Here is a 27,948-nt window from a genome sequence, read left to right as displayed (position 1 = left end):
ATGGCGGTGCCAAGTTGCTGGATATTGGCAGGAAGTGAAACACGCTGTCCTGTACGCCGATCCACAGCATCCCAGACATGCTCAATGGCTGACTTGTCCGCTGAGTATGCTGGCCGTGCAAGAACTTGTATGTTTTCATCTTCCAGGAGCTGTTTACAAATCCTTGCAACATGGGGCCCTGCATTGTCTTGCTGCAACATGAGGTGATGGTCTCGGGTGATTGGCACAACCTCAGGATCTCATCACGGTATCTCTGTGCCTTCAAAATGCCATCAACAAAATGCACTTGTGTTGGTTGTCCATAACATACCCCGGCCCACACTAGAACCACACCCCCACCATGGGCCACTCCATTCACTACATTAACATCAGGAAACCTCTCTCTCACACACTGTCTGCCATATGCCCTGAACAGTGAAAACAGTGATTCATCCGTGAAGAGAAGACCTCTCCAATGTGCCAGACGCCATTAAATGTGAGCATTTTCCCACTCGAGTCGGTTACGACGAGGAACTGCAGTGAAGTCTAGACCCCGATGAGGACGACGAGCACGCAGATGTGCTTCCCTGAGACGGTTTCTCACAGTTTGCGCAGAAAGTCTTCAGTTACGCAAACCGGTTGTTGCAGCAGCTGTCCGGGTGGCTGGTGCAGTGAAATCTAGACCCCGATGAGGATGACGAGCACGCAGATGAGCTTCCCTGAGACGGTTTCTCACAGTTTGCGCAGAAATTATTCGGTTATGCAAACCGGTTGTTGCAGCAGTTGTCCGGGTGGCTGGTCTCAGACGATCATGGATGTGGAGGTCCTGGACGGTGTGGTTGCGCGTGGTCTGCGGTTGTGAGGCCGGCTGGATGTACTGCCAAATTCTCTGAAACGTCTTTAAAGATGGTTTATGGTAGAGAAATTAACATTCAATCCACGGGCAACAGCTCTGGTGGACATTCCTGCCGTCAGCATGCCAACTGCACACTCCCTCAAAACTTGTGGCATTGTGCTGTGTGAGAAAACTGCACATTTCAGAGTGGGCAGCCTAAGGCGCACCTGGGGTGGGATGGATTATCTTGGCAAAGAAGAAATGCTCACTAACACAGATTTAGACAGATTAGTCAACAATATTTGAGAGGAATAGGTATTTTGTGTATATAGTTAAAGTTTTACATCTTTGACTTCAACTGATTGAAAATTAAACATGAGAGTCATGGAGCCGGATCTCGAGCAGTTCTTTCCAAAGAGCTGTTTAAAACACAGTTTTTTCTACCACAGGAACAATCCCAGGTAGGAGTTAAAATATAAGATGTGAAATGGAATAATTCAAATTCATACAAATATAACTTTATTGGTGGGAATCATTCCTAAGTATTGGCTGTAATTATTTCTGTTTTGTTTTCATTGTGAATATTTTGAAGTTGGTTCACCATTTCTGTCCCACCCTAAAAACTTTGTAGCGTGAGAGCATTTTAACAATACACACTTTGATTATTACAAATGTTGACAGTTTTGTGGCGCCATGCCAGGCCCACGTCCTATGGCGTGGGTGAAATTCCTTCGATGTTTATCATCGCCTATTTGTGGAGTAGCCATCATCTTAACCCCGGCTCATTTGGTAAGAGTGCCGAGGAGGCGTTCATTATACTACCACCCCTGTTTTTGGCCTGATAACTGCAGAGGGAAACAAGACGGGTTCTTGGGTTCTTGAGACTATTATGTGATTTCTGTGTTTTCAATTATGGATTCTTGAGACTATTATGTGATTTCTGTGTTTTCAATGATGGGTTCTTGAGACTATTATGTGATTTCAGTGTTTTCAATGATGGATTCTTGAGACTATTATGTGATTTCTGTCATGATAGACGTCTGCGACCATTTTCATGACGATTTTTTTCCTCATTTCCAAGGGGGTGCTACAGAATCAATTTTGACATTTCGTGTTTGGAACACCAAAAATACCAAATTTTTCGCCGGACTGAATACGCTTACAAAAATTTGAGAGTTTTTGTTCTCGTTAAGTGTCTCAAAAATGCGATCGTAGTCTGAGAATATTAATAAACGAAGCAATTCCAATAGAGCCTTTTGCTGCCGGGGCCCTAAAACATGTAACATTGACATATTTTATTCACTTTTAGCATACGGCGGCAACAACAACACCACTACTAATCATGTCAGACTTCATGAGAGACAACAAAGACTACTTTGGTACAAATGATGATCCAGAAACTTCAATTTTTGAAGCTGAATATAAGGAGGATGATCTACAATTTTAGAAGCACTAGGTGTGGCGAAATTATTCTTTGCATTTGGCCCATCACCCTTGATCACCCCCTGGGAGGTGAGGGGAGCAGTGAGCAGCAGCGGTGGCCACGCCCGGGAATCATTTTTGGTGATTTAACCCCCAATTCGAACCCTTGATGCTGAGTGCCAAGCAGGGAGGTAATGGCTCCCATTTTTATAGTCTTTGGTATGACATCATGTAGCAGTATTGCTAAGTGCTAAACAAGATATACAAACATAATACAACAATCACTTACTGTACAATGTCTGCTTTCACCACACTTGCCAACCTTGAGACCTCCAATATCGGTGGGGGAATGTTGTTGGGGCGGGGGTCGTGGTTGGGGGCGTGGTTATTTACCGCTAGAATTCACCAACTCGAGTATTTCATATATATTTCATATATATATATTTCATATATATATATATATATATATATATATATATATGTATATGTATGTATATATGTATGTATATGTATATATATATATGTATGAAATACTTGACTTTCAGTGAATTCTAGCTATATATATATATATATTTATTTTATTTACATAAAAGAAATACTTGAATTATCTATCCATTAGATGGCAGTATTGTCCTGTTTAACTTCTCTGTTCATGACTGAGAAATCATTTCGGCCACCGTGTTCAATGGAGAAGTCTGTTCTACATATTTACAGGCAACATACACCTTCCCCTTCGAACTGTCCTGGATGAACTGAAATTCTTGTTTCCATTCGTTTTGGAACTTGCAAGCGTATTTATATTGTGGTAAAGCGGACGTGAGAATAGGCTGTCCGCACTCAGTTTCAGATCCGCATTGAGCTGGAGGGGGCGTGGCCTCCAGCTCCGGCTAAATACCGGGAGTTTGTCGGGAGAAAATCTCTGCCGGTAGGTTGTCGGGAGAGGCGCTGAATAACGGGATTCTCCCGCTAAAAACGGGAGGGTTGGCTAGTATGGCTCTCACTGGGATAAAGACTGATGGGATGTTTGTATCTTGCCGTTTGGATAAAAAAAATCCATAGCGTCTTTTCGTGTCTTTCCGGCTATCTCCGGGTCTAAATTGAATGTCAAAGTTGACCAACTTGTGGGTTTATGTCCACAACCTTCTACTATCCAGGCGAGAGGCATGATTTATATTGTAGAATGAACTTTCACCAGCTCAGAGGCGATGCAGCAGCTCAATATGTCAATGTAGCAGCATACGCTAGTTAGCTCTCTGTGTTCACGGCGCCACTAAAAAATAGTTTGTCTGTGTCAGCACTTATAATAACAATATCGCTAATACTTGTTAATATTCAGGTCACGACATCCAAGTGGATTATTGTTGGCACTTCTGGGATGTTTTTTAGAGGATTTTATGGGTGCAATAGTGTAGTCTAATTAGCTTCATTGTTAGCTGACGTTAGCTAAAATGTATTTAAGATTTAGAATGCGTTAAAAAAAAGAAAAACATGTCTTCTTGTCTTACATAAGAATTGCGAATGATCAGCAAAATGTCACAGCAATTTCCGTGACAATACGCAAATCTTGTAGGAGGGGCTAATTTTTTCTCATTTCCAAGGGGCGCTAGAGTTTTAAAATTTTGTGTTGGGGACCCTGAAAATATGAAATATTTTCCCGGAACTGATGATCTTGCAAAAATTGGTGGGTTTTTAATGATTGTTGGGTGCCTGGATTCAGGATTTTTTTGCTATCGAGAAGTTAGACCTCATAGAGGTCGACTTGGCGCCATTTTAGAAGTACGCTATTTCCTATGTCATCCTGTTAACGTTTTATCCTAGTATTTTTCTCGCTAAATTTGAATGTTTAAAGCTAAAAATCATCAATTTTGATACTTGGAACCATCATGAAAGTATGCTAACATCTCTGATATTAGCATGCTAACATTTTATGCTAGCTGTTCAGCTAATTTAGATAGATGGATACTTTATTGATTCCTTCAGGAGAGTTCCCTCAGGAACATTTTCATTCCAGCAGCACACTACCATGTAGAACAGATCACTGGCAACCACAGACTGGTTGTGATAGTGATTGGAGCACATACTTGTTGGTCACAAAAAATATTCATGAAGTTTGGTTCTTTTATGAATTTATTATGGGTCTACTGAAAATGTGAGCAAATGTGCTGGGTCAAAAGTATACATACAGCAATGTTAATATTTGCTTACATGTCCCTTGGCAAGTTTCACTGCAATAAGGTGCTTTTGGTAGCCATCCACAAGCTTCTGCTTGAATTTTTGACCACTCCTCTTGACAAAATTGCTAAATATGTTGGTGTTCTGACATGGAGTTGTTTCTTCAGCATTGTCCACACGGACTTTGGGAAGGCCATTCTAAAACCTTCATTCTAGCCTGATTTAGGCATTCCTTTACCAATTTTGACGTGTGTTTGTGGTCATTGTCCTGTTAGAGCACCCAACTGCGCCCAAGACCCAACCTCCGGGCTGATGATTTTAGCTTGTCCTGAAAAATTTGCCTCCTTTTTCATTGTCCCATTTACGCTCTGTAAAGCACCAGTTCCATTGGCAGCAAAACAGGCCCAGAGCATAATACTACCACCACTATGCTTGACGGTAGGCATACATATTGCTGGGTATTGTGGCCAAACAGCTCAAATTTTGTTTCATCTGACCACAGAACTTTCCTCCAGAAGGTCTTATCTTAGTCCATGGGATGTCAGATGAAACAAAAATTTAGCTGTTTGGCCACAATACCCCTGTGATGAGGTGGCGACTTGTCCAGGGTGTACCCCGCCTTCCGCCCGATTGTAGCTGAGATAGGCTCCAGCGCCCCCCGCGACCCCGAAAGGAATAAGCGGTAGAAAATGGATGGATGGATGGGTGGCCACAATACCCAGTAATATGTTTGGAGGAGAAAAGGTGAGGTCTTTAATCCCAGGAACACCATGTCTACCGTCAAGCATGGTGGTGGTAGTATTATGCTTTCGGCCTGTTTTGCTGCCAATGGAACTGGTGCTTTAAATGGGACAATGAAAAGGATGATTACCGTATTTTTCGGACTATAAGTCGCTCCGGAGTATACGTCGCACCGGCCGAAAATGCACAATAAAGAAGGAAAAAAACATATATACGTTGCACTGGAGTATAAGTCGCATTTTTTGGGGAAATTTATTTGATAAAATACAACAACTAGAATAGACATTTGAAAGGCAATTTAAAATAAATAAAGAATAGTGAACAACAGGCTGAATGAGTGTACGTTATATGAGGCATAAATAACCAACTGAGAAGGTGCCTGGTATGTTAACGTAACATATTATGGTAAGAGTCATTCAAATAACTATAACATATAGAACATGCTATACATTTACCAAACAATCTGTCACTCCCAATGGCTAAATCCCATGAAATCTTTTTCCTCTGTGTCGCCTCTGGTATGCGCCGCTAGCGTCCTTTCTTTCTGCTGCTCGATTGCTGTTCTCTGCAGCATATTTCACTACATCCAGCTTGTAATCGGCAGTATATGATTTCCTTTTCGGTGCCATTTTAGTTCAGGCCTTCTCAGTTTTTATAAGTTAATGCGATTGTTGATGTGATCCATTTTAATAGCTCCGGCAGCAGCGTATAGCATATAGCAGTTAGCATATCATGGCCCACAATGCACTTCTGCCATGACTCGCCCCCGCCAAATTCTTATTGGTTGGCGTGTGAGTGACGATTGCTGACGTGTGTGTGACGATTGCTGACATTTTTTTCGTCACTCACACGAATGAGATAAATAATATTATTTGATATTTTACAATAATGTGTTAATAATTTCACACATAAGTCGCTCCGGAGTATACGTCGCACCTACGGCCAAACTATGAAAAAAACGTCGACTTGTAGTCCGAAAAATACGGTACCTCCAAATTCTTCAGGACAAGCTAAAATCATCAGCCCGGAGGTTGGGTCTTGGGCGCAGTTGGGTGTTCCAACAGGACAATGACCCCAAACACAGGTCAAAAGTGGTAAAGGAATGGCTAAATCAGGCTAGAATGAAGGTTTTAGAATGGCCTTCCCAAAGTCCTGACTTAAACGTGTGGACAATGCTGAAGAAACAAGTCCATGTCAGAAAAGCAACACATTTAGCTGAACTGCACCAATTTTGTGGTCAAAAATTCAAGCAGAAGCTTGTGGATGGCTACCAAAAGTGCCTTATTGCAGTGAAACTTGCCAAGGGACATGTAAGCAAATATTAACATTGCTGTATGTATACTTTTGACCCTCACATTTTCAGTAGACCCATAATAAATTCATAAAAGAGGCAAACTTCATGAATGTTTTTTTGTGACCAACAAGTATGTGCTCCAATCACTCTATCACAAAAAAATAAGAGTTGTAGAAAGTACTGGAAACTCAAGACAGCCATGACATTATGTTCTTTACAAGTGTATGTACACTTTTGATTGAGACTGTATGTTGACCTACATTAGATTGCTTTTAGCTGCTTCCATCACTCTTAATGGAGGCAAGTGCTGAAGAAAGAAACCATAGCACAGAGAAGCACACAGGAAGGACTAACTTAGTTGACTTCAGCAACGACGGGATCACCTTCGGGATACATTTCAAAACTCACAGCTGAGTAAACATACTGTCAATTCACCGACTGAATCGTTCTTTTATGAAGCGTTTATTATAAATTCTTTAGTACAATAACATCACAAAGAGCATACATATTTCCCCCCGGCGGTGAGTGTTTGTCTTTATTAAAACAACGCAGGTAAGCTGTTTTAAATGACAACTGTACGTTCTTGACAAATCCCTTTGAAACATGAATCAATTGTGTTTTAATAATATTGTGTGTGTAGTCAATAACGTGCACGGCTCTAGTAAATACCAAGAAGTAAATACTTGTGTTGCAATATACAGTATTAGAACATGTCCTTGGCTGAGGACAATGTGTTTCCTGCATGGACACCATTATCAGCAGAGGGATTGCACTGTGTCATAAACGTTTTAGATGCTATCTAATCAACAGGAAACAAGACAGATAGCGCCATCAAACACCATGAGAATGGCTGTAAGACGTCCTGACGGAAGTACAAACCCCAAAACCAGTGAAGTTGGCACCTTTTCAACCTATATTCAATTGAATAGACTGCAAAGACAAGATATTTAATGTTCAAACTGGAAAACTTTTGTTATTTTTTGCAAATATTAGCTCATTTGGAATTTGATGCCTGCAACATGTTTTAAAAAAAGCTGGCACAAGTGGCAAAAAAGACTGAGAAAGTTGAGGAATGCTCATCAAAGACTTATTTGGAACATCCCACAGGTAAACAGGCTAATTGGGAACAGGTGGGTGCCATGATTGGGTATAAAAGCAGCTTCCATGAAATGCTCAGTCGTTCACAAACAAGGACAGGGCGAGGGTCACCACTTTGTCAACAAATGCCTGAGTAAATTGTTTAAGAACAACTTTTCTCAACCAGCTATTGCAAGGAATTTAGGGATTTCACTATCTAAGGTCCGTAATATTATCAAAAGGTTCAGAGAAATCACTGCACGTAAGCCATGATATTATGGACCTTGGATCCCTCAGGCAGTACTGCATCAAAAAGCGACATCAGTGTGTAAAGGATATCACCACATGGGCCCAGGAACACTTCAGAAAACCACTGTCAGTAACTACAGTTCATCGCTACATCTGTAAGTGCAAGTTAAAACTCTCCTATGCAAAGCCAAAGCCATTTATCAACAACACCCGGGAACGCCGCCGGCTTCGCTGGGCCCGATCTTATCTAAGATGGACTGATGCAAAGTGGAAAAGTGTTCTGTGGTCTGACGAGTCCACATTTCAAATTGTTTTTGGAAACTGTGGACGTCGTGTCCTCCGGAACAAAGAGGAAAAGAACCATCCGGATTGTAATAGGTGCAAAGTGTAAAAGCCAGTATCTGTGATGGTATAGGGGTGTATTAGTGCCCAAGACATGGGTAACTTACACATCTGTGAAGGCACCATTAATGCTGAAAGGTACATACAGGTTTTGGAGCAACATCTGTTGCCATCCAAGCAACGTTATCATGGACGCCCCTGCTTATTTCAGCAAGACAATGCCAAGCCACGTGTTACATCAACGTGGCTTCATAGTAAAAGAGTGCGGGTACTAGACTGGCCTGCCTGTAGTCCAGACCTGTCTCCCATTGAAAATGTGTGGCGCATTATGAAGCCTAAAATACCACAACAGAGACCCCCGGACTGTTGAACAACTTAAGCTGTACATCAAGCAAGAATGGGAAACAATTCCACTTAAAAAATGTGTCTCCTCAGTTCCCAAATGTTTACTGAGTGTTGTTAAAAGGAAAGGCCATGTAACACAGTGGTAAAAATGCCCCTGTGACAATTTTTTTGCAATGTGTTGCTGCCATTACATTCTAAGTTAATGATTATTTGCAAAAACAAAGAAGTTTCTCAGTGTGAACATGAAATATCTTGTCTTTGCAGTTTATTCAATTGAATATAAGTTTAAAAGGATTAGCAAATCATTGTATTCTGTTTTTATTTACCATTTACACAACGTGACAACTTCACTGCTTTTGGTTTTGTACTTTATACCAGTGGTTCTTAACGATAGAAGTATATCCTAGAAGTACACTAAAAAAAAAAAAAAAAAAAGAAGTACACTAGCCAGCACTATGTCATTATGCTAACGTTTTATACTAGCTTTTTAGCTACATTTGTTTGTTTCAACCTCCAAAATCATGGATTTTGATACTTGGTTCCATCTTAACATCCCTAATATTAGCATGCAAAAATGCAACAAAGTTGTGGTACGTATGGGCCGCAGCGGTACTCAGTTGTAATACACTCTTCCACCACTTGTGGCAGTAATGACAATATGAAACAAACAGAAGTCTGGAGAAAAAGTCATAGAAACATTTCTTAAGCGCAAAAATTATAAGGTATTTTTTTCAACTTTTTTGTGGCTAAAAGCAGTTCTTTGTTCTCTTCTCCAGAGAAGATTAAAGGGCTTTGATTTGTTTTGACTTCTTGTCCTCTTGACAGGGTCGACCCGCTGCACCCTGACACATCTTGGCGGAGGTCAAGACCGTCCTCTACATGTCATCCCCGGGGTGAGCGTGCTCAACCTCTCGCACTAAAATGCCGTTTCTCCCGTAGTGTCGCCATGTTTCCCCCGTTTGAAGCGTGCGCCAGTGGCACCCCACCTGCCACTCTGATCCTGGACACCCGTCCGCCTCCAGCGGCCTGCACGTACCTGAGAGGAGGTGAGTCACTGGAAACTGAAGGTCGTGGCAAGGTCATTTGGAGCACCTCGGTGAAGCATCTACTTACGCAACTCCTTGGAAGTCTTGGAGACACGCCTGAGCCTGCGAGCCCACAGCTTTGATGTAGCAAGCTGCTTGCGGTGTAGCTTGCTGCAATTCTCAAAAAACTAACAAAAAAGTTGAGGTTTTGTTTGCAATGTAGCTACAAAAACAGCTTGTTCCTGATTACACGCATTAATTACAGCACAGAAACAACAAACATGAATTGCGAGCAAACATTCTTATTTTCTTCATATCATCAATTTCACGGACTGCAAATGTTGATATCGGTGGTCGCCATACGGAGTCAAAAACTGTTTTGGGGATGCAGAATGAGACACGGTATATCTAGCAGGCACAAGACATTACAACAACGTTGAGAACTTGTTGACATTTATTCAATGTCGGGTTGTGACGTTGATTTGACAATTGAAATTTGGTCATTTCCCAACCAATATTCTACAACACAAATGCAACGTTGAAACAACATGCTTTCTGACAACGTTTAATCAATGTTGGGTTGTGATTTTGATATGACATTCAAATTTGGTCATTTCCCAACCAAAATTCTTCAACACAAATACAACGTTGAAACGACATGCTTTTTGACGACATTATTCAATGTTGAGTTGTGACGTTTATTTGACCATTGAAATTTGGTCTTTACACAACCAATATTCTATGACACAAACACAACATTGAAACAACATGCTTTTTGACAACCTTTATTCAATGTCAGATTGTGACGTTGATTTGACCGTTGAAATGTGGTCATTTCCCAACCAATATTCTACAACACACATACAACGTTGAAAAAATATGCTTTTTGATTACGTTTAATCAATGTCAGGTTCTGACGTTGATTTGACCATTGAATTTTTGTCATTTCCCAACCAATATTCTACAACTTAAATACAATGTTGAAACAACATGCTTTTTGACAGCATTTATTCAATATCGGGTTGTGACGATGATTTGACCATTGAAATTTGGTCATCTTTTACCCAATATTCTACAACACAAATACAACGTTGAAACAACATGCTTTTTGACAATGTTTATTCAATTTCAGGTTGTGACGTTGATTTGACCATTGAAATGTGGTAATTTCCCAACCAAAATTTTTCAACACACATACAACGACATTCAAATTTGGTAATTTCCCAACCAAAATTCTTCAACACAAATACAACGTTGAAACAACATGCTTTTTGACAACATTATTCAATGTTGGGTTGTGACGTTGATTTGACCATTGATATTTGGTCATTTTCCAACCAACAACATGGAACCAACGTTGGACATCAACGTTGTCTCACTCTACAGATACAACTATTTTGCAATGTTGTTTCAAAGTCAGTTTTAAAGGACATGTACGTGTAATCAACGTTGTATCAATGTCTTGTGCCTGCTGAGATAATATGACTTTTTTCTGCGGGAGAAATTGATGTGGCCGCCATAGACATAACACAGGCTGGACTGTATTTAGTGGGTAATACATACATGGTAGTCATCAGTTAACATGATTTGCCATTTGTGTGTCCGTCTGGTGTTGTTGGAGAAATGACACAAGCAGATGAAAATAGCGTCTGGACTCACCAGGGAGCAGAGCTCACATATCTGAACGTAACATTGGAGGTGACTCATTGACTTGTTCAGGGTTTTGTAACCCTCATCCCCCAAACATGCTGCATGCAGACCTCATAAGTATCTTTCATAGAGGTGGACCCATATGATTTTTTCAGGGCCGATATCGATTATTAGTAGTCAGGCAGGCCGATAAGCGGAATTTTAAGGCACCATTCATTTTAGTTCAGTTCAGGAACTTAAGGTTAAATGTCAGTGTTTATCTGTAAATAACAATATATAAATAATACATGTCAGTGTTTATCTGTAAATAACAATGTATAAATAATAAATGTCAGTGTTTATCTGTAAATAACCATGTATAAATAATAAAAGACAGTGTTTATCTGTAAATAACAATGTATAAATAATAAAGGTCTGTGTTTATCTGTAAATAACAATATATCAATAAGAAATGTAAGTGTTTATCTGTAAATAAAAATACATCAATAATAAATGTCAGTGTTTATCTGTAAATAACAATATATAAATACAAATGTCAGTGTTTATCTGTAAATAATATATCAATAATAAATGTCAGTGTTTATCTGTAAATAACAAAATAATAAATACCAGTGTTTATCTGTAAATAACAATATATCAATAATAAATGTCAGTGTTTATCTGTAAATAACAATATATAAATCAGACCTGGGCATTCTGCGGCCCGCGGGCCGCATCCGGCCCTTTGTGCGTCCCTGTCCGGCCCGCGTGAGGCCAATTATAAATTACAAAATAAATTTTAAAAAGTATCTATGTCGAGTGTGCAATACAATGGTGCTGCTTTTGTTTTGAAAGGCGTTATTTGTATTACTTCCGTGTGGACGTATGCGTGTGCGTGATTGTGAGTGAATGTGAACAGCTGCAATCACAAATTACAAAATAAAGTTGAAAAAACATCTATGTCGTGCGCGCAATACAACTGTGCTGCTTTTATTTTGAAAAGTATTATTTATGGGCGTGTGTAACCTGCGAGTGAAGCTGCACATGCAGCGACAAGTGATGCGCGGTTTACACCCGAGACGCTAAAAAGAGAAAAGTTGATGATGAATGCCGTGTTTTCAACAAGACATGGACTGCAAAGCAACGTTCCCTCTAAGGTGCGTGCCTGCGCAATTGCGCACTGCTCAAGCGTCCGCTGCGCGCAGCAAATATATGCCGCGCACCAAATCAAATCCCATCTGAATTCTAAACAAAATAAACACATTTATTCTATGTAATTTTGCAATGCAACTTTGAGTGACAGTGACAACAAGCGGCCCTAACGGTGTTCGTCAACACCGTTCAATTGAACACCGTTCAATTATTGTAACGTCTATCGAGATGCTTCGAGGACAGGAATTATATCGATCACTTTATTGAGCAAAACTGTTTATATTCTGCCATAACCACACCAAAAACATGAGTAAAACTATTCTATCTCGAAAAACTAGGCCAAAACCAACTTGTCATCTGTCACCAACACGCATAGCACTAAACCACTGGTGCGTTTATGGCCACACAAAAAGTCGGACAACTCAAACACCACACAAAGTTACACTATGACTCCTCAGTCATACGTGTGCTTATTTTACTGTCATTTATTATTAATGTTAATTTATTTATATTAGTCATGGAATGCTGTTACACACACTATGTTGAAGTATTACTATTATTATTATTAATTATTATTATTATTATTATTATTATTTATCTTACGGTATACATCAAAAATAATATTGAGCAAAATTTAATTGAAATATTGTCGATGTGGCCCTCCAGCAGTGCTCGGGTTGCTCATGCGGCCCCCGGTAAAAATTAATTGCCCACCCCTGATATAAATGATACATGTCAGTGTTTACCTGTAAATAACAATATATACAAAATAAATGTCAGTGTTTACCTGTAAATAACAATATATCAATACAAATGTCAGTGTTGTCTGTAAATAACAATATATAAATAACAAATGTCAGTGTTTATCTGTAAATAACAATATATCAATAATAAATGTCAGTGTTTATCTGTAAATAACAATTTATAAATACAAATGTCAGTGTTTATCTGTAAATAACAATATATCAATAATAAATGTCAGTGTTTATCTCTAAATAACAAAATAATAAATACCAGTGTTTATCTGTAAATAACAATATATCAATAATAAATGTCAGTGTTTATCTGTAAATAACAATATATAAATAATAAATGTCAATGTTTACCTGTAAATAACAATATATCAATACAAATGTCAGTGTTATCTGTAAATAACAATATATAAATAACAAATGTCAGTGTTTATTTGTAAATAACAATATATCAATAATAAATGTCAGTGTTTATCTGTAAATAACAATTTATAAATACAAATGTCAGTGTTTATCTGTAAATAACAATATATCAATAATAAATGTCAGTGTTTATCTCTAAATAACAAAATAATAAATACCAGTGTTTATCTGTAAATAACAATATATAAATAATAAATGTCAGTGTTTATCTGTAAATAACAATATATAAATGATACATGTCAGTGTTTACCTGTAAATAACAATATATAAATAATAAATGTCAATGTTTACCTGTAAATAACAATATATCAATACAAATGTCAGTGTTATCTGTAAATAACAATATATAAATAACAAATGTCAGTGTTTATCTGTAAATAACAATATATCAATAATAAATGTCAGTGTTTATCTGTAAATAACAATATATAAATACAAATGTCAGTGTTTATCTGTAAATAACAATATATCATTAATAAATGTCAGTGTTTATGTGTAAATAACAAAATAATAAATATCAGTGTTTATCTGTAAATAACAATACATCAATAATAAATGTCAGTGTTTATCTGTAAATAACAGTATATAAATAATACATTTCAGTGTTTACCTGTAAATAACAATATATCAATAAAAATGTCAGTGTTATCTGTAAATAACAATATATCAATAATACATGTCAGTGTTTATCTGTAAATGACAAAATAATACATATCAGTGTTTATCTGTAAATAACAATATATCAATAATAAATGTCAGTGTTTATCTGTAAACAGTATATAAATAATACATTTCAGTGTTTACCTGTAAATAACAATATATCAATAAAAATGTCAGTGTTATCTGTAAATAACAATATATCAATAATACATGTCAGTGTTAATCTGTACATAACAATATATCAATAATAAATGTCAGTGTTTATCTCACGCCGACAACATGAACCCATCGACTTTAGCGTTAGCATTAGCATTCTGTTCACTAGGATTGAGGCTAATAACTACACAAATGGAGTGTCACTGACGATGTAATAATGTAAATAGTTCATATTTGATGGTACTTACCTTTATTTCACTTGTGTGCTGCCTCCTTTATTTCACATTTATCTAACAAAGTCAGAGTAGTAAGCAACTGAGGTTGTTGCTTCGAATCCGGCTTTGCACTCCTCCGTGAATACGTTTCAAAGAGTCCGTCCACTTCTCGTAGCTTCGCGTATCCAAATGAAGTTTTAAAACAATAATAACAATAAACTGCATAAAGACTCCGGCTGAGTAAAAACACTGCATTATCCTTTCCATCCTTTGTTACTGAGCTACTGTGTGGAACAATTTCCCTTGTGGATCAATAAAGTTTGTCTAAGTCTAAAATAGTTCCACTGATCAACATTCTTCAGCAGAAAGATGCTCCACAAAAGTTCCTGTAAGTCGAAAGTTCCTTTTGTCCTCTCCGTTGTCAAGTTTGTTGTCATACAAACACACAATAAATAAGAAATAAACAAGTCGTCTCGCATAACTTTACTCTGCAATGGAGGTTGTGTGTTTGAAAAATACGTTTTAGGAACGCCCCCAATGATGTTCAACCAATCAGCGTTCGACAGCATGACACGAAAAGATCTCTTGGAAAAGTCCCGCCTAGTTTGGAGGAACTTTGAAAGGTTCCTGAAGAACTAAATCTACCTGGGTAATTTTTGGTGGAAACACAAGGGGAACCTTATTTAAGTGAGAAAAGGGAGCCGGAGAAGGGCCTAATGTTGTATTTTTAGTGTTAACATGAGCCGCTAAGTCGTGTGCTGATGCTTGGAGGGAAGAGGCCAACGACTTGAGCATACCGTATTTTTCGGACTATAAGGCGCACTTAAAATCCTTTCATTTTCTCAAAACTCGACAGTGCGCCTTATAACCCGGTGCGCCTAATGTACGGAATAATTTTGGTTGTGCTTACCGACCTCGAATCAATTTTATTTGGTACATGGTGTAATGATAAGTGTGAACAGTAGATGGCTGTCACACATAAGATATATGTGTACACTGCAATATGACTCAAGTACAACACCAAAATTGTATATCTTCCATTGAAAATATAGAACATTACACACGGCGCTCAAAAATCTATCAAAAGGTTTTAGTAGGACTTTGGTAAGCTATGAAGCCACACCGCTTGATGGATTGTACTGTGCTTCAACATAGGAGTATTATTATGGTGTGTGTATAAGGTAAGACATATTATCTGGCGTTTTGTTTCGCAATATTATGCAAAAGAAACTTTTCTTACCTTCTTTGGTACCTGCTGATGTGTATTTGGGGTCTGCATAAGTCCTAAAAATTTGCGCGCGTCCGCCTTTGTAGTCCGTGTAGTGGATAAGCTTCTTCTTTTTCACTATCTTCTTGTTACGGGACATTCATCCTCCGCTGTTGCCATTTCTAATATAAAGTAGTGTAAAGTTCTTACTTATATCTGTCAGTAAACTCGCCATGAAAGCATAAAACATACCGGTGTAGTGAGTCTACATTATTCACCCAAGGAACTTTAGTTATTAGAGAGTTCCGGTCGGACGGTTTTTCATGAGACACATTTCCGGCGTTGTTGTTGTGTCCGGATGAGGAAATGCTGCTCTGTTATTGATTGAAGTCAAATCTGAATGTCATTAAAACAGTTAGCGCCATCTTTTGACACTTCCTCCACTCCCGTCCTTGCACGCTACACTGCTACAACAAAGATGACGGGGAGAAGACGCTGTCGAAGGTGAGCCACGTAAATAAGACCGTGAATTACTATGAATTGATTAACGTGGACCTCTACTAAAAAAAGTTGAAAAACTTATTGGGGTGTTACCATTTAGTGGTCAATTGTACGGAATATGTACTGTACTGTGCAATATACTAATAAAAGTTTCAATCAATCAAAAAACCGCCTGCAAAACGGCGCATCCTGAAGCGACTGTCAGAAAGTGACTTGAAGATGATGTGTAAAACATCATCTATGCAACATTTTGACCAAAGAACCACCATCACATGTTATGTAGACCACAAGGAAGTATTTTACATTTAGAAAAAAAATAAACTGGGTAACACATGGCACACTGACTGATTGATTGATTGATTAATTGAGACTTTTATTAGTAGATTGCACAGTACAGTACATATTCCGTACAATTGACCACTAAATGGTAACACCCGAGTAAGTTTTTCATCTTGTTTAAGTCGGGGTCCACTTAAATCAATTCATGGTATAAATATATACTATCATCATAATACAGTCATCACACAAGTTAATCATCATCAGAGTATATACATTGGATTATTTACATTATTTACAATCGGGGGGGTGGGGGGGGGGGGTGTGGAGGGGTGGGGGGGTTAGGTTTGGTTGATATCAGCACGTCAGTCATCAACAATTATATCATCTGAGAAATGGACATTGAAACCGTGTAGGTCTGACTTGGTTGGATATGTACAGCGAGCAGTGAGCTCAGAAAGCATAAGAACAAGTATATATATTTGATTATTTACATTTGATTAATTAATTACAATCCGGGGAGGTGGGATGTGTGGTGGAGGGAGGGTGTTAGTCTAGGGTTGAAGTTGCCTGGAGCTGTTCTTTTAGTGAGGTTTTGAAGGAGGGTAGAGATGCACTTTCTTTTGACAAAGCTTAACCTATTGTTACTATAACAATCTACAAGGTTAATATAGGTTGCTTCTCTTTCTTCCCCTCCATTTTTCTGCATTCTTTTGTATCTCTAGTTATCGTTATGTATGTGTATTGTTGCATTTGAACAACTGTATTGTTGATAATAGAAGAAAATTATTGGTATTGTTCATTATCAATAGCGCTATTTCTATTGGTTTTTGTATTGCTCCATTTGTAGTGTAATAATGCTCATTGTCATTTTTGTATTATTATTTATTTCGCTAACTGCTCCTTTGCTATCACTTTTACCATTATATTTGACCATGTCGTATTTGCTGATGTTGCTCTATTGTTGTTGTTATTGTTATTGTTGTGTTTGCTGTTGTTGTTTTTGTGTCTCTGCCTTATGTCCCACAATTTCCCCCCTCTGTCTTCCTTTTTTTCTCTTTCTATCCCCTCCTGCTCCGGCCCGGCTGCACCAAATGATAATATAAATACATTTAATAAAGTCAAATACAAATAAGGCAACAAGAGAAGGATCCTACTGTGAGCGCTTTGAGTATCTAATAATAGAAAAGTGTGATACAAAATCTAATCCATTATTATTATTATTATTATTACACTTCTCTTTTGTAAAGTAAATCTGAACAGCCTATATGGGCATCTACATCAACTATATGTTTTACCTGAGAAGCTGACAGGACAAAAAAAATAAAAAAATAATATGACCCCTTTAATGCGCCTTATATACCGTATTTTTTGGAGTATAAGTCGCTCTGGAGTATAAGTCGCACCGGCCGAAAATGCATAATAAAGAAGGAAAAAAAACATATAAGTCGCACTGGAGTATAAGTCGCATTTTTGGGGGAAATTTATTTGATAAAAGCCAACACCAAGAATAGACATTTGAAAGGCAATTTAAAATAAATAAAGAATAGTGAACAACAGGCTGAATAAGTGTACGTTATATGAGGCATAAATAACCAACTGAGAAGGTGCCTGGTATGTTAACGTAACATATTATGGTAAGAGTCATTCAAATAACTATAACATATAGAACATGCTATACGTTTACCAAACAATCTGTCACTCCTAATCGCTAAATCCCATGAAATCTTATACGTCTAGTCTCTTACGTGAATGAGATAAATAATATTATTTGATATTTTACGCTAATGTGTTAATAATTTCACACATAAGTCGCTCCTGAGTATAAGTCGCACCCCCGGCCAAACTATGAAAAAAACTGCGACTTATAGTCCGAAAAATACGGTATACGCTGAAATCACACATGCTATTAGCTAATAACAAATTGGGGATTAAAGGCAGGCGCCAAATTTTATCGACGTGACCAACAAAGCAACTTCAGCTGTTACCGTGACGCCACCACAACTGGCAGCTGCTGCTGCAGAAAAAATATATGTATGGGGCGGCATGGCGTAGTGGGTAGAGCGGCCTTGCCAGAAACCTGAGGGTTGCAGGTTCGCTCCCCGCCTCTTACCATCCAAAAATCGCTGCCGTTGTGTCCTTGGGCAGGACACTTCACCCTTGCCCCCGGTGCCGCTCACACCGGAGAATGAATGATGAATGAATGAGTTGTAAAAATGAATGATGGGTTCTCACTTCTCTGTGAAGCGCTTTGAGTGTCTAGAAAAGCGCTATATAAATCTAATCCATTATTATTATTATTATTATTATAAATTGTCAGATTAAACAGTCTTGTTATGCGCCAATTGTAAACCACCAGAGAGTAACAGTTGATGTAAACTTTTTTAACTCTAGTTTTCACGTTATTAACGTGTTATTATTCATAACCATCCTCCCCGCAACGTTTGTGCTGCAAACATTTTTTGTCCAACTATTACCGTTTTTATGCAATTACGGGGTTTTCTGCGAGTCAATAAAAAGCATTAAAAGTCGTTAAAGGTAATTTTCAAAAATTAAGAACTTTAATTGAATTAAAAAGCATTAAATTCGAAGAAAAAAAATGATACGCTGAAATCACACATGCTATTAGCTAATAACAAATTGGGGATTAAAGGCAGGTGCCAAATTTTATCGACGTGACCAACATAGCAACTTCAGCTGTCACTGTGACGCCACCACAATTGGCAGCTGATACCACTAAAGAAAAAATATACATATTGTCAAAATAAACAGTCTTGTTGTGCGCCAATTGTAATCCACCAGAGAGTAACAGTTGATGTAAACTTTTTAAACTAGGGTTTTTATGTTATTAATGTGTTATTATTCAAAACCTGGTCAAATTTTTAACTATAGTTTTTATGTTATTAATGTGTTATTATTCATAACTTGGTCAAATTTTTAACTATAGTTTTTATGTTATTAACGTGTTATTATTCATAACCATCCGCCCCTGCAAACATTTCTGTCAAACTCTTGTAGTTTTCATGTTACGAATGCGAAAACATACAAACTGCAACCAAGGAACGTCGGTGTTATTTTAACGTTTGCCAGGACAAATGTGTGCCTTCTCCTCCGAAAAATACGGTATGAAAATAGACCTGACTAGACCCGCTCATCGGCAGTGCGCCTTATAATCCGGTGCGCCCTATGGTCCGGAAAATACGGTACATTTTGACACTTTCGGGTCAGGGTGGAAGTGAAGCATCTTCCAGGCCAAGTGCTGAAGTTGTACTTGTGGGAACGCAACAACGTACAGTGCAGCATGTTAATATTAGCAGACGTCTGATGTTGTGTAAGCAGATTTATGACAGAACCACGGGGAGAATGTGACCCGCATTCTGTGATGCTGCTGCTGCGCACTCTCTCGCCACACCCAACGCACCGACTCTTTCATAAGCATCTCTTTTACTGTCTGACGACGTCGCAGCAAAGTCTTGTAGGAAGCTATCCTAGTGGCGAAGATGTCTGGCAAAGTTGTCTGACTGAGTTTGGAAGTATAGGTCATGCTAATTTGATATGTGGCAGTGATGAGGAGCAAATGCTTGGCAGTGGCCACTACTGGGGCAACAGGTGCAGGCCTCTGGCACAAGCACAACTCTGCTGATTTCTGGAGACAAAGTTGTGGTGCTGGGCCTGTGGAGGACTTGGCAAGATAGCTAAGTCATGAACAGGCCTGTATTCTGACAAAGCCTTGCCTGATTAAAGGCGGGATTTAGGCTTCTTTAAGAGCCGTTCTTTTCAAAGAACCGTTGAAAAGACTGGTTCATTGTTATAGGGTTGTTGTTTTTTGTTGTTGTTTTTTTTACAAGGAAACAATCAATAATACACCAGATCAGTATAGTTAAAATTTACCCAAATACTACTTCATTTGTGGGAATTTATTCAGAAATATTGGTGTTGTGTTTTCGTTGTAAACAGTCAGGAAGTGGCGGTGCCATATTTCCACGCTTTGACCGTGACATCGCTAGCTTCAGTTTTCACTCACCCAAAAAAAGGTTTTAGCACAAAAGTATTTTTTTTAAAAATACACAAATTGTAAGAAAAAAGTATAAATACAAGTAGATAAAAAATTAGGAGATAATAAAAATATGAGGACAAAATTGTACTACTCTACCTGGTGTGTGTATGCTTGAACTAGTGTGTGTGTGTGTGTGTGTGTGTGTATGTACTGTATATATAGATATATATATACACTACCGTTCAAAAGTTTGGGGTCACCCAAACAATTTTGTGGAATAGCCTTCATTTCTAAGAACAAGAATAGACTGTCGAGTTTCAGAAGAAAGTTCTCTTTTTCTGGCCATTTTGAGCGTTTAATTGACCCCACAAATGTGATGCTCCAGAAACTCAATCTACTCAAAGGAAGGTCAGTTTTGTAGCTTCTGTAACGAGCTAAACTGTTTTCAGATGTGTGAACATGATTGCACAAGGGTTTTCTAATCATCAATTAGCCTTCTGAGCCAATGAGCAAACACATTGTACCATTAGAACACTGGAGTGATAGTTGCTGGAAATGGGCCTCTATACACCTATGTAGATATTGCACCAAAAACCAGACATTTGCAGCTAGAATAGTCATTTACCACATTAGCAATGTATAGAGTGTATTTCTTTAAAGTTAAGACTAGTTTAAAGTTATCTTCATTGAAAAGTACAGTGCTTTTCCTTCAAAAATAAGGACATTTCAATGTGACCCCAAACTTTTGAACGGTAGTGTAGATATATATTAGAGATGTCCGATAATATCGGAATGCCGATATCGGCCGATAAATGCTTTAAAATGTAATATCGGAAATAATCGGTATCGGTATCAAAATTATCTGTATCGGTTTCAAAAAGTAAAATTCATGACTTTTTGTACACGGAAGTAGGGAGAAGTACAGAGCGGCAATAAACCTTAAAGGCACTGCCTTTGCGTGCCGGCCCAGTCACATAATATCTACGGCTTTTCACACACACAAGTGAATGCAAGGCATACTTGGTCAACAGCCATACAGGTCACACAGAGGGTGGCCGTATAAACAACTTTAACACTGTTACAAATATGCGCCACACTGTGAACCCACACCAAACAAGAATGACAAACATATTTCGGTAGAACATCCGCACCGTAACACAACATAAACACAACAGAACAAATACCCAGAACCCCTTGCAGCACTAACTCTTCCGGGACGCTACAATATACACCCCCCCCCCCTCCACCTCAACCCCGCCCACCTCAACCTCCTCCCAAATTCCAAGCTGCTGTTTTGAGGCATGTTAAAAAAAATAATGCACTTTGTGACTTCAATAATAAATATGGCAGTGCCATGTTGGCATTTTTTTTCCATAACTTGAGTTGATTTATTTTGGAAAACCTCGTTACATTGTTTAATGCATCCAGCGGGGCATCACAACAAAATTAGGCATAATAATGTGTTAATTTCACGACTGTATATATCGGTATCGGTTGATATCAGGATCGGTAATTAAGAGTTGTACAATATCGGAATATTGGATATCGGCAAAAAAGCCATTATCGGACATCTCTAATATATATATATATATATATATATATATACAAACACCGTTTCCATATGAGTTGGGAAATTGTGTTAGATGTAAATATAAACGGAATACAATGATTTGCAAATCCTTTTCAACCCATATTCAATTGAATGCACTACAAAGACAACATATTTGATGTTCAAACTCATAAACTTTATTTTTTTTTTTGCAAATAATAATTAACTTAGAATTTCATGGCTGCAACACGTACCAAAGTAGTTGGGAAAAGGCATGTTCACCACTGTGTTACATGGCCTTTCCTTTTAACAACACTCAGTAAAGGTTTGGGAACTGAGGAGACACATTTTTGAAGCTTCTCAAGTGGAATTCTTTCCCATTCTTGCTTGATGTACAGCTTAAGTTGTTCAACAGTCCGGGGGTCTCCGTTGTGCTATTTTAGGCTTCATAATGTGCCACACATTTTCAATGGGAGACAGGTCTGGACTACAGGCAGGCCAGTCTAGTACCCGCACTCTTTTACTATGAAGCCACGTTGATGTAACACGTGGCCTGGCATTGTCTTGCTGAAATAAGCAGGGGCGTCCATGGTAACGTTGCTTGGATGGCAACACATGTTGCTCCAAAAGCTGTATGTACCTTTCAGCATTAATGGCGCCTTCACAGATGTGTAAGTTACCCATGTCTTGGGCACTAATACACCCCCATACCATCACACATGCTGGCTTTTACACTTTGCGCCTAGAACAATCCGGATGGTTCTTTTCCTCTTTGGTCCGGAGGACACGACGTCCACAGTTTCCAAAAACAATTTGAAATGTGGACTCGTCAGACCACAGAACACTTTTCCACTTTGTATCAGTCCATCTTAGATGAGCTCGGGCCCAGCGAAGCCGATGGCGCTTCTGGGTGTTGTTGATAAACGGTTTTCGCCTTGCATAGGAGAGTTTTGACTTGCACTTACAGATGTAGCGACCAACTGTAGTTACTGACAGTGGTTTTCTGAAGTGTCCCTGAGCCCATGTGGTGATATCCTTTACACACTGATGTCACTTGTTGATGCAGTACCGCCTGAGGGATCCAAGGTCACGGGCATTCAATGTTACGTGCAGTGATTTCTCCAGATTTTCTGAACCTTTTGATGATATTACGGACCATAGATGGGGAAATCCCTAAATTCCTTGCGATAGCTGGTTGAGAAATGTTGTTCTTAAACTGTTCAACAATTTGCTCACGCATTTGTTGACCAAGTAGTGACCCTCGCCCCATCCTTGTTTTTGAATGACTGAGCATTTCATGGAATCTACTTTTATACCCAATCATGGCACCCACCTGTTCCCAATTTGCCTGTTCACCTGTGGGATGTTCCAAATAAGTGTTTGATGAGTATTCCTCAACTTTCTCAGTCTTTTTTGCCACTTGTGCCAGCTTTTTTGAAACATGTTGCAGGCATCAAATTCCAAATTTGTAAAAGATAACAAAAGTTTCTCAGTGTGAACATTAGATATCTTGTCTTTGCAGTCTATTCAATTGAATATAAGTTGAAAAGGATTTTCAAATCATTGTATTCTCTTTTTATTTACCATTTACACAACGTGACAACTTCACTGCTTTTGGGTTTTGTAATTTTTTAATCAAAATGTAAAAGTGTGATTATTATTAGATTTTGTATTTGTGTCTGACAGATCTGGTGGCCTTGCTGCACCAGGACATGAGATCAATGTCCGCTGACTCACCTATCACTTCTGGATATGAAACCTCCAGCCTGTCCTTGCCAGCTCAGCCTGCGTGTCATCTTCCAGTATGTCCGCAAAGTCTCTACACTTATTCCAGTCGTGTGCACAGTGCCGCACAACGCTAGCATTCACACAACATTTGTGTTCATTGCTGTTTTTCCACTGAGGTTGTCAAACTTCCTGTTTGGGAACGTTGCGTGCGGGTGTTGCAAGTCATGGCTGGATGCGACCTGGACAAAAACTCCTATTTCCTTTGGTCTGAGTTCATCTTTTGCCAGACGCCAACCCCAACCTTTTCCACTGAAAAATCAAAACATGCGCAGCCATTTTGACATGTTTCATTTTCAAAACCAATACAATGGATCGATTTTTCAAGTTTGGTCCCAGTGTCAGTCATAAAAATGTTAAAAATAAGTCACATATACATTTTTTAAATTGTTCTATTCAATGCTTAAATCTCTAGATCAACTTCAGGTCTATCTGTGGTTATAAAGTTTTTTTTTGTTTTTTTTTATGACCTTTTGTCTAAACCTGTTTTTTCATGACAAAATCACAAAGTATGCAATATTTTACCCCCCAAAATGTGTTTATTGTGGAATATACACAAAACAGTTTTGTAAAATGAAAAAAAAAATCCCACTAAAATTCCCATTTGTCCAAAAGGGTCCCACTTATAAAAGAGTCAACAGAAATCATACAATTTTCTTATTTTTTACTTTCAACACTTAAATCTTTAGATCAACTTCAGACCTATCCAGCAATTATCATTTTTTAATACATTTTTCATGTGTTTTTGTTTGTTTTATGTCCTTTTTGTCAACAAAAACCTTGATTTATTTTTATGGCAAAAACACAAATTACGTAATAATTTTCCCCAAAAATTTTAAAGTGGATTTTTCATGTGAAGTAATTGGAGCCTTCAACAGGTAAATAATTGATAACAACAATGATTTTGATTTTTTTCAATTATTATTATTATTATTTTTTAAACAAAGACAGTTTCGTAAAATAAAAAATCCCACTAAAATTCTTAGGGATCCAAAAGGGTACCACTTATAAAATAGTAAAAAATAAGTCATACATTTTTTTTTCAGTTTCAATGCTTAAAATTCTAGATCAACTTCAGATCTATACGTCGATTATACATTTTAATATTTTTTCATGTTTTTTTGTTTGTTTTATGTCCTCTTTGTCAACAAAAACCTGGATTTATTTTTATGGCAAAAACACAAATTATGTAATAATTTCCACCCAAAAATTTTAAAGTGGATTTTTTGATGTGAAGTAAATGGAGCCTTCAACAGGTCAATAGCTCATAATAACATTGATTTTGATTCATTATTATGTATGTTTGTAAAATGAAAAAAAATCCCACTAAAGTTCTTAGGGATCCAAAAGGGTCCCACTTATAAAAGAGTAAAAAATAAGTCATACATTTTTTTTTCACGTTCAATGGTTAAAATTCTATATCAACTTCAGATCTATACGTCGATTATACGTTTTTAATATTTTTTCATGTTTTTTTGTTTGTTTTATGTCCTTTTTGTCAACAAAAACCCTGGATTTATTTGTATGGCAAAAACACAAATTATGTAATAATTTCCACCCAAAAATTTTAAAGTGGATTTTTTGATGTGAAGTAATTGGAGCCTTCAACACGTCAATAACTCATAATAACATTGATTTTGATTCATTATTATGTATGTTTGTAAAATGAAAAAAAAATTCTACTAAAATTTTTAGGGATCCAAAAGGGTCCCACTTATAAAAGAGTGAAAATAAATCACACATTTTTTTTTCATTTTCAATGCTTACATTTGTAGATCCATATGTCGATTTTCCTTTTTTTAAAAATATTTTTTCATGGTTTTTTTGTTTGCTTTATGTCCTTTTTGTCAACAAAAACCTTGATTTGAACAACCAAAAACACAAATTATGTAATAATTTTCCCTAAAATATTTCAAGTAACTGAAGCTTTCAACAGGTCAATAATTCATAACAACAATGATTTTGATTCTTTTTTTTTTTTGTAAAACAAAGACAGTTTCGTAAAAAAACAAAAATCCCAGTAAAATTCTTAGGGATCCAAAGAATTCTTTTAAACGAGTGAAAAATAAGTCATACATTTTTTTTCCACTTGCAACGCTTAAATCTCTAGATCAACTTCAGATCTATACGATGATTATACATATGTAATATTTAATAAAATTATGTTTTTTTGTTTGTTTTATGTACTTTTATCCACAAAAAGCTTGATTTATTATTACAAAAAACACAGATTATGTAATAATTTTCCCTAAAACATTTCAAAGTGTAGTATTTTGAATTTTTGATTGGACCCTTCAACAGGTCAATCATTTATAATATTGATTTTGAAAGAGACAAGCAATGGATGAGTTTGATTCATTATTATTTTTTGAACAAAACAGTTTGGTAAAATGAAAAAAAAAAATTCCACTAAAATTCCCGTGCATCCAAAAGGGTCCCGCTTATGAAAGAGTAAAAAATAAATCATACGATTTTCTTATTTTTTTACTTGCAACACTTAAATCTGTAGATCAACTTCAGATCTATCTATCAATTATCATAAAAAAAAAATCATGTTTTTTTTGGTTTGCTTTATGTCCTTTTTGTCAACAAAAACCTTGATTTATTACAATGGCAAAAACACAAATTAGTAATAATTTCCCCTATATTTTTAAGTGTAATATTTGATGTGAAGTAAATGGAGCCTTCAACAGGTCAATAATTCATAACAACATTGACTTTAATTCATTATTTTCGTTATATAAAAAAAATAAAAACACTAAAATTCTTAGGAATCCAAGTGTCCCACTTTTAAGAGTAAAACATAATTCATAAAAAAAAAAATTTCATTTTCAATGCTTACGTTTCTAGATCAAATTCAGATTTTTATGTCAATTATACGTTTTTAATATTTTTTCTTGTTTTTTGTTAGTTTTATGTCCTTTTTGTCAACAAAAACCTTGATTTATTTGTATGCAAACACACAAATTATGTAATCATTTTCCCCAAATATTTTTAAAGTGGAATTTTCATGTGAAGTAATTGGAGCCTTCAACAGGTCAATAATTCATAACATTGATTTTGATTCATTATTTTATTTTTAACAAAGTTTTGTTAAAAAAATAAAAAAAATTCCAGTAAAATTCCTAGGGATCCAAAAGGATCTCACTTTTAAAAGAGTAAAAAAAGAAGTCATACTGTTTTTCCACTTTCAAAGCTTAAATCTCTAGATCAACTTTATAATGATGATTTATTTTTTTCCCCCCACGTTTGCTTTATGTCCTTTTTTTGGAAAACAAAAACCTTGATTTATTTTTATGGCAAAAACACAAATTATGTAATAATTTTCCCAAAAATATTTCAAAGTGTAATATTTGATGTGAAGTAATTGGAGCCTTCAACCGGTCTATAATTCATAACAACATTGACTATGATTCATTATTTTTTCTAACAAAGACTGTTTCGTTATAAAAATAAAAATAAATCCCACTAAAATTCTTTGGAATCCAAAAGTGTCCCACTTTTAAAAGAGTAAAAAATAAGTCATACATTTTTTTTTCATTTTCAATGCTTACGTTTCTTGATCAACTTCAGCTCCTTATGTCAATTATACGTTTTTAATATTTTTTCATGTTTTTTTGTTTGTTTTATGTCCTTTTTTGTCAACAAAAACCTTGATTTATTTGTATGCAAACACACAAATTATGTGGAATTTTTTCACATGGAATTTTTCATGTGAAGTAATTGGCGCCTTCAATAGATCAATTATTCCTAACAACATTGATTTTGATTCATAATTTTATTTTTAACAAAGTTTCGTTAAAAAAAATCAAAAAAATCCCAGTAATATTCTTAGGGATCCAAAAGGATCTCTCACTTTTAAAAGAGTAAAAAATAAGTCATACTTCTTTTCCACTTTCAAAGCTTAAATCTCTAGATCAACTTTTAATGATAATTATTTGTTATTTTTCCACATTTTTTTGTTTGCTTTGTCCTTTTTTTGGAGAACAAAAACCTTGATTTATTTTTATGGCAAAAACCCAAATCATGTAATAATTTTCCCCAAAATATTTCAAAGTGTAATATTTGATGTGAAGTTATTGGAGCCTTGAATATGTCAATAATTCATGACAACATGGATTTTGCAGCATTATTATTTTTGAGCAATGACAATTTTAAAGTAAAA

General features: G+C 36.8%; 1 protein-coding gene across 1 annotated transcript in view; it reads left to right on the top strand.

Moving 5' to 3' along the window:
• The window catches only part of LOC133662368 (uncharacterized), a 123,048-nt gene extending 98,956 nt beyond the window's left edge, over positions 1 to 24,092 (top strand). Inside the window, exons 9-12 of the mRNA XM_062066300.1 lie at positions 147 to 247; positions 9,396 to 9,502; positions 23,685 to 23,800; positions 23,903 to 24,092. Of these exons, the coding sequence (XP_061922284.1) occupies positions 147 to 247; positions 9,396 to 9,502; positions 23,685 to 23,800; positions 23,903 to 24,067 (489 nt within the window). The 3' untranslated portion in view covers positions 24,068 to 24,092. The remainder of the gene's footprint in view (positions 1 to 146; positions 248 to 9,395; positions 9,503 to 23,684; positions 23,801 to 23,902) is intronic.
• The last annotated feature ends 3,856 nt before the right edge of the window (positions 24,093 to 27,948 follow it).

The sequence above is a fragment of the Entelurus aequoreus genome, linkage group LG12 (assembly GCF_033978785.1).
Source record: "Entelurus aequoreus isolate RoL-2023_Sb linkage group LG12, RoL_Eaeq_v1.1, whole genome shotgun sequence".
Classification (NCBI taxonomy): Eukaryota; Metazoa; Chordata; class Actinopteri; order Syngnathiformes; family Syngnathidae; genus Entelurus; species Entelurus aequoreus.
Note: the sequence above shows the minus strand (reverse complement) of the source record. Positions and strands in the feature narration are given on the sequence as shown.